Source organism: Prorops nasuta, unplaced genomic scaffold, assembly GCF_024137725.1.
Source record: "Prorops nasuta isolate Cenicafe-Biocafe unplaced genomic scaffold, Cenicafe_Pnas_1.2 PNAS00003, whole genome shotgun sequence".
NCBI lineage: Eukaryota > Metazoa > Arthropoda > Insecta > Hymenoptera > Bethylidae > Prorops > Prorops nasuta.
In genome coordinates this window covers 3,886,365-3,894,645 of record NW_027116800.1, presented here as the reverse complement: position 1 = coordinate 3,894,645, position 8,281 = coordinate 3,886,365, and the positions used below count along the sequence as shown (strand labels likewise).

Sequence of the window (8,281 nt, the reverse complement as noted above, 5' to 3'; positions counted from 1 at the left end):
TGTACATATATAGTAGATTTGAATAAGAAATAATTTCCTAAGACCTTTCAAATTGTTACCGTGTGCGAGGTCTAAACGAATTGGACTGACAACATCTCAACTCTTGTGCTAAATTTCAAAATATATATATATATATATATATATATATATATATAGAATTCAGTTCTCGCACACTAGTCGTCCCCCTGTGCGCGATGATTATCAATCGTCGAGAGACTCGCGTATATCATATATTTAAACTGTATAGATATATGCAATATCATTATAGTGTATAAAAGATATACGAAAGTGGGAAAAGGACAGAGCAAGGCTCGGATATGCGAATCAGCGACATTATAGTAGGCTGAGACTTTTTAAAATCTGCTGATGGCCTCGTCGTCAGGAGCAAAATAGCTGGAGCTCTTACTGTTGTACATACTATAGCTAGGGCTGATGAGTCCTCGATAGCCAAGAGTCGCGGGGTTGGCGTTCGTGTCGAGGACACCGTACTCCTTCTCGCTGAGTACCGAGGAATGACGTAGCATCGGGCTTCTTCTGTCTCGCCTAATCAAGCTCATCCTGCAGTCTTCGGGACGCAACGGCATCGAAGGATACGCCGGTTGTCGCGCCAGTGTCGTCAAAGTTCGATCCCCGGTGTCGTTGAAACTGTTGAAATATTAACCGCAACGATATACCTTTTTCATTATATTAATATCATCACTATTCTTCGTAAGAACAACGAAGAAATATTTTAATAGCCTGCACGTTTGATATAGTAGTTAATTTTCTCATTTATTTAGTAAATATATTCGTATAGGTATATATATATATATATATACCATATAGCCGCCGAAACGCTACATACCTGTGATGTCTAACGATGCCTCTCTTAATTTTGCAATGCTCGTTACCAGCTTGTCCCTCGCTGGCCGTTCCATGAGTTTTGCAGGCTTCTACGCCTATGGGAACGGGGGACAAGGAGCCAGGTCCATAAGAGCCCCCACTTTGCCTTCTATCCAATATGTTCACCAATTCCACCGACGAGGTTGACGAGAATGTAGTTCCCTGCAATGTGCATATAACATTTCTTCGTTAATTTATATATATATATATATACATGAGAAATTTTAACGACGCTTCCTTACTTGGGTCGATGGCCTCCTAAGAGTGGACGTTCCATCCATACCAACGAGTTTCACCCCTTTAACATTTTTCTTTTGAGACAATCCAGTGTAAGGAACGTTTCCAAACTCTTGAGGGTGCAAGTTAAATTCGAGTTTGGTGCGCGTCGTATACGGAGTGCCAAAGGTCAAAGTGGTTGGCGTGATTGGTACCGCGGAAGGGGTTAACGGAGGCACTGTAATCGGAATCTTCGGCGTCATTGGAGTCAGTGGCGTCATGGGTGTCACAGGCGTCTTCGGAATATTCCCCTGAGTATTCAAACTCCTCGGCAAATTTCTCACTGCCAAAATCTCACCCACGTCGCTTCTACACGGCGTTCTGCGTTAATAATAATTATTCTCCACCGCAATAATTGAAATTTAATACAATCGCTGTACAAAAGTGGTGAAAATCAGGAAATGAACATTATTCTATTAGAAGAAAAATTATAAATAAAAACATGTGTAACAAAGAATAGATTTATTAAAAAGTACAAAATAAAATTACGCAACATAATTATATAAATCAGTGCAGCAGAAACAAAAGATACTGACACGTAATGATAAGGTAAAATCAATGTAAATTAAAATAAAAGCTATACCTATTATTGTTATATATAATAAAACTTATTGCGATAAAAGAAAAAAAGAAAACGGAAGTCTGCGTGGAATACGACGGTTTACCGTAGCTGCAGTTTATTCCTAGGAGTGGAGGACAACGAGTGCGGAGTTTGTTGAATGGAAACGGAATTTTGCTTCCCGAGTATTGTCATTTCTCCGATTTCCTGCGATATCATCTGTCTGTCCTCAGCCATGTTATAACTACTGTCGCACGAGTCGACGCAGGAGTTTGACTTCTGCAAAAATAACAACGATCGTTTCGAGAGACTCCGCCAGGGGCTGAAGAGACATTTAGCTATCGAGGCTTTGGTAGAAAAATATTCAAACCGATGAGGAGTCGACGAGAGCGACTCCTGAGTGACTCTGTGCAACCGTCGGCTGATCCTTTTGCTTGCCTGGGGAGTAAACGTTTAGGACGTCGCAGTACTCGGGACAGTACCCTTTGCCGAAAAGATTCCTGCTGAAGTAGCTGACGACGAGATGCGTGAAAATTGCGAGGATCATGATGGCGGTGCGGAAGGGGAATCGTTGGGTCTGAGTCACGTGATCGAAAAATGGATACTCTATTAAAGCTGGTAGTCCCAAGTTCTTTTCACCTCCTGCAATCCTTTCAAAATATAGCCGACCGATCGATCCTCCCAACGCTTGCACAAATCATATAGCGAAGCAAAATTTTACCTGCTATTCGCAAAACAATCGCCACGACGTAACTAGCGATGCATCCGTAAGTATCCACGTAGGAGGGCCAATAAATAACAGCCAACAATTGTGGGAAAAGTACCACGTAAACAAGATCGGAAGAAATGTATCTGTGTACAAGAGTGAGAATTTTTAAACTTGTCTATATACTTCCTTAGGATTTGTCTGCAATTCTTTATAACTCTTTGAATATTATATATATATATATATTAGGGTGGCCATAAAAAAAGAAAATTTTTTCCGGTGCTTTTATTTTGTTAAGAATGCTGAAAAAAGAGAAATCAAATTTTTTTAGATTTTTTTGAAGCCGTTAAATGGTGCCGATATCGTTTTTAAAATTAAAAATTTAGATTTATTGAAAACGATTTAACAAAATTATAAATTAATATTGTGCTGGATTAATGTTTTTTTTATTACATTTTCTTGTAATTTAAGTAAGGAACTTTTCAAAGCACAATATTAATTTATAATTTCGTTAAATCGTTTTCGATAAATCTAAATTTTTAATTTTAAAATCGATATTAGCACAGTTTAACGACTTCAAAAAATTCTATAAGTTCGAGGATCTCTTTTTTTTATAATTTTTGACAAATTAAAAGCTTATTGGAATTTTGGTTTACATCTAACTTCGAAAACTGGTGGAAGAACATCGGATTTTTAACTTTAAAAACGATATCGGCACCATTTAACGGCTTCAAAAAAATGTAAAAAAATTCGATTTCTGTTTTTTCATCATTCTTAACAAAATAAAAGCACCGGAAAAAATTTTCTTTTTTTATGGCCACCCTAATATATATACTTACGAAAGATAATAAACACTGTTAACGGTTAAAGCGATGGTGGTCGACAGAATCGCTATGACCACGACTGAAATTCGCAGGATCCAATTGAGCTCCTTTTCAGATGCCTGCAGCGGAAATATATATTGTTTTTGTTCTTGATTTTCAATAACCTCCACTGTATATAGAAATTCCTCTCCGCGAGGCTCACCTTTGGTCTCAGGGACAGTTTATAAACATTCCTGGAGAACATGGAGCTGCTGGCAAGCATACTCGAGTCCGCTGAAGACATAACAGCAGCGGATATAGCACCGAGTCCTGTGAAATTTTGTATATGTATAGGAAGAATGAAAATTGATTATTGCAACGACGAAACAAACCTATGAAAGCCACCCAGCTGGGCGTGAGGTATCCAAGGACGAGAGGAAGAGTCGCATTTCCATCCTCCAGAGTAACATTCGTATGGTCACCAATGAGCAGGGACCAATCGGTAGCTCTAGCGACCACTCCGATAACCGCCGATGGAATCGCCAAAATAAGGCAGCCAATGGTGGAGATCCCAGAGAGGATGACAGCTATTCTTGCACTGCGAATACTGAGGATTCGTTGAAAATAACCCTGTGAAAAGCAGAGGTCGATAAAGCTCCGGTATAGAAAATTTAATATAAATAGGTTATACTATATACAAGAGGGGTCATTGACCCACCTGCCAAGGGATACCACCAAAGACTATCAAGAGCATTCCATCGATCCAAATGCCATAATCCTCGCTGTGGATCTCCCCGAGCCAATCCTTCGTGGCCAAATTTGCTCGAAAATCAACCGCTGGATTTAACATGGCGAATGGTGCAGCCACTGCTAATCCGAGCCCGATGCAGATCAATTGGAGAGCGTCCGTGCAAGCCACGGAATAAAGACCACCGAAAACTGTATATCTATATACGTGTGTATAGAGAGAGAGAGAGAGAGAATATAGAAAACACCTTTATATAGCAATGTAGAATTAAAAAAAAAGAACATATTAAGCTACATTTACATTCCAACTAGAAGAGCAGAAGCACAAACGCTGATATTCGGATCGAGATGGCCAACGACCGAAAGGGAGCTTCCAAGGGCTCTTAAAACGGAGCCGCACCAAAACAAATCACCGCACAGGGCTGGCAAAAAGAGGAGTCCTCCTATGCTGGATCCATATTTCTCTTGGAAAGGATCGAGCATCGTGATGTATTCGGCATTCCTCATTGGCCTGACGAAAAGCAGAGCACCTGCGAGAAAACGTTCATTCTGCAATTGTGTCGCAAAGGATAATCTTTGCTCGTAACAAAAAGTTCCATTGCGAACCGAAAAATAAACTAAGGCTGTAACCGATCGGTACTTGGCACCAAGCGAGACCCTTCGTGAACATAACTTCCGCTGTGCCGTTTACAAACGCTCCGCCAACCCACGTTGCTGTAAAAAGGAAATTTCTTCTTTCAAAATTGTACAAAATATATATTCTAGTTCATATATATATATATATACTTATACAGATATGTGCGATGTATTACAGACCTATCAGGGTAAAAGCACCGAGAAAGAAGCCAATGTCTCGATTAGCCAAGAACATGTCGTTGGATCTTTTGCTCTTTGCAGCTCCAGCCCAGATACCCACGACGAGTATCAGGATGTAAAATACCGCCACACCTATCAGTCCTGCCACGTACATCTTGATTGCTTCCTCTTTTCTATTAAAGATTCGATAATTATTTTCCTGTGAATTTAAAGAGATTTTACACTTATTATTTTCGATTATTCGTCGCGTACACTCCACGATATACGCGTATATTGGGATTACGCGAGACGTGTAATATAGGAAGAGACCGGAAGTAGGAAGCGATAATTTAAGAGGGTACTTATGGCGAAGGACGAACGATAAGAAAGCTGAATAATCGACGCGATCGTGTTGATCTTTTCAGTTTGGTCTGTGTATATACACAACAGCGCGTTGCAGTAATAAGTATACCTATATAATTTCTTTTTTATGAACGAAGAGCCTATATATATAGTCGTACGTGCTGCCCGGAAGACGATCATTGCGAGCAATCAAATATTTCAATGTGACGAACCTATCGAGAATCGTAGTGCTATCTCCCCTTTACTTTTCATCGGTCAAATATATTCAATTTCGACTAATAAAGAATATAGCCGATAGCTGCGTGTGTATCTATATATATATATATATATATATAATGCTGTAATAAATCTCTTCTTTATTAGAAGAATTATATTTTTTTCGAAAGATTCTACGCAGATTCGTCAATTGATCATAGTCATCGTAATATTTATAAATAGATTGACGAAGCTTATCTCCCTGTTTGAAATTATAAATTATAACGCGCGTTACTGATTTTACTGCTGCGCTCACTTTCGGAAAGGTTTCAGTTTCAAAGATCTTCCGCGAAAGAAAGGGTGAAATATTTCTTTTTGTATATTTATACATAAGGAGCAATGTATTCGTTTTTAAATGAAAGTCTGAGTGAGAGTGATCAAACGAGTTAACAATCCTATTGCTCCAAATTCAAATTGATAAATTGTGAACGTCGACACAGTACAATTATACTTGAAAGAAGGAGATATGCATAGAACAATAATGAGAAGAGCGCGGGTCAAACGGAAGATTAAAATTCAAGTGTGACACCGATATAGATCTTAGTAATAAATTGATCGTCGGGTCATGACCCGTCGAGGGCGAAATCTCACAATAGCCAAACTCTTCCGGTTGATTTACTCGACATCATTAAACGGATAAACTTTCCAAATTTTCCCAAGCCACTGTACGTATCTACTGACTCTCTTGACCTTGCTTTTTCAGAATAAAAAAAAGTATTTTATCGATCGCCATACGTCCTTCCGATTATAGAATTTTTATACACAATTTATAAATATCATCAAAATAAAAGTCACTGTTCTTATCGTTATTTTTTCATTTACATCGCAGCTTTATTATAATAAAAGAACAAACTACTTTTTCTACCTTTGGAATTACAAAGATTACTACTTATCGTTATACGTATACTTTCGTTTTTAGACACTTTTGAAAGAAAAGTTTGGAGATGAAGGGTGTACTTAATCCTATAAATATTGAGTTAACTAATTATTCGAGAAAGATATTTATAAGTGAAATATTATGTACAAAGGGATATAAAAATCTATGTAAACAATGAAAAGCTTTCAAAGGTGCGGACTGCTTACCAGGTAAGTGGTGAAATGGAGCGTGTTAAAAATAGTTGAATTTTGGAAAGTCGATGCTGCTAGGCCAAAGTATCGTTTCGCTATTCCAGCGTGAAGTTTTGAAATGCAGCATGAATGAGGGTAGTTGTGAAGAAAGTAGCAAAAAACGGTGAAGGGAGGTTAATTTGTGGCAGCTGTCCTCCTTGTGCCAGTCCCACTACGACTGAGCCTTGTTACGTTTTACGTATACAGCACAGCATCCCATGGTACTCTCTCTCTCTCTCTCTCTCTCTCTCAGCACCAGCCCCTCTACTATCCCACCACCCTGTACACCATCGCGCTTCGCTTTTCCTCTACGAAATTTCTCCCTCTTCCCATATCATTCTACTACCCCTTCGAAAACCATCTATAAGGCGCCGAATACAAGAATCAACAAAATCAAATAGAGATCAGAGAAGCTGATTATGGACAATTTTTTAGAAACACAGTAATAAAAAACAGATCACTTTAAAAATGACTCTAGTCGATATTATCAATAAACAAATTTTCAACCTATGCCTTTTATCGTTTTTGCATACTTTTTTTTGCTATATATATTCATATAATTCATCGAAGATATGACACATTATAGAAAAAGTTTACTCTCTATCAATTATAGTAGAAACCTGCATAGTTATACGTTTATTCCATAGACAGTAATGAGTGAATACAAAGTATAATAAATTACAGTTGCAACACATTGATACGTAATCAACGAATAGGAAAAATAATTTTTTACGCATATCCCGTTTCAAATCAGTTTTCTTGCTGAAATTTTGTTTGCACGTGGAAATAATTGATTTGTTCGTTGAATTGTTATATTGTAGTTGTAGAGGGCTCCAAAATTTGTTCGCGGAGCTAAGAGATGAATATAAGTATAATAATAAAACATGGAAAATGAGAGACGAACGCTAAGGAAAGACAGAAACATAGGCGTAATCCACGCGCGGGGGTCATCGTATTGATTTGTTCGCGCAAACTCATGGCTCTTAGGTTCCTCGTGTAGAGTCTATCCAGTCAGTGCCCTCGCTAGGAACGCACTCGCATCTCCTTAAACTCAACGAATCCTGCATGCACGTGTACTCCTTTCACTGTTCAGTCACCAATAAACAGTTTCTTTCAATTTTTTTGAAATTTTATATAAACCTTTCTATATATATATATATATATATATATATATATAAGCACCGGTATTTTCAATGCTAAAATAAATGAATATCAATCACTCAGACTTTCAATTTTATTCACTTGAAAGTTACAATGATAACGCAATATAAATATACAAATTGTGATACAAAACTTACGAACCAAATAATATATTTGACTAAAAACTCATTTTCGATTGATTAAAGAACCGTAAATAACAATAACTGGTATATTAAGTATATGTGACGATCATTGAAAGAGTGGCAGAATATAATTGAATAATCGATAGAAAAGTGCCATTTTATTGTCACTTTTTAAATTATTCTCTCGGTAAGATTGTATTTTATGGATAAAACTTAAATATATGAATAATACATGATATCTTATAAATTATAATTATTTAAATATACCATTAGTATTAACCCTAGGTAGACACCTATATTTTTGGAGTTTTATATACTTATACAGCTATCAGTCTGACGAACTTGATAATTTCATAGACCTATAATTTTTAATTGGATATGTAATACTTAATCTTTGTTTTATTTTTGAAAAAAGCAAGAGGTAGGTAAGATAATGATGTTCATAATAATTGCAGATAATCAAAATAAAGAAGTAATTATAGCGGATGAGAAAAAGCAATATAAC

The 8,281-nt window shown here is 37.2% G+C and overlaps 1 protein-coding gene across 2 annotated transcripts; it reads right to left on the bottom strand.

The window, feature by feature from the left end:
• Positions 1 to 338: 338 nt before the first annotated feature.
• On the bottom strand, positions 339 to 6,654 carry LOC136785640 (high affinity choline transporter 1-like). Of its 2 annotated transcripts, none has more exons than XM_066746804.1 (14): positions 6,470 to 6,654; positions 4,790 to 4,988; positions 4,580 to 4,687; positions 4,275 to 4,503; positions 3,945 to 4,173; positions 3,619 to 3,856; positions 3,450 to 3,556; positions 3,263 to 3,366; positions 2,439 to 2,569; positions 2,088 to 2,359; positions 1,824 to 1,996; positions 1,125 to 1,479; positions 845 to 1,044; positions 339 to 645 (listed from the first exon to the last, which is right to left on the bottom strand). In XM_066746804.1, exons 2-14 carry the CDS (start codon positions 4,941 to 4,943, stop codon positions 354 to 356), a joined length of 2,592 nt encoding a protein of 863 aa, XP_066602901.1. In that variant the 5' UTR covers positions 4,944 to 4,988; positions 6,470 to 6,654; the 3' UTR covers positions 339 to 353. The 2 variants fall into 2 exon arrangements, with proteins under 2 accessions (XP_066602901.1, XP_066602902.1); XM_066746805.1 differs by having other exon boundaries at positions 4,790 to 4,962.
• Positions 6,655 to 8,281: the final 1,627 nt, after the last annotated feature.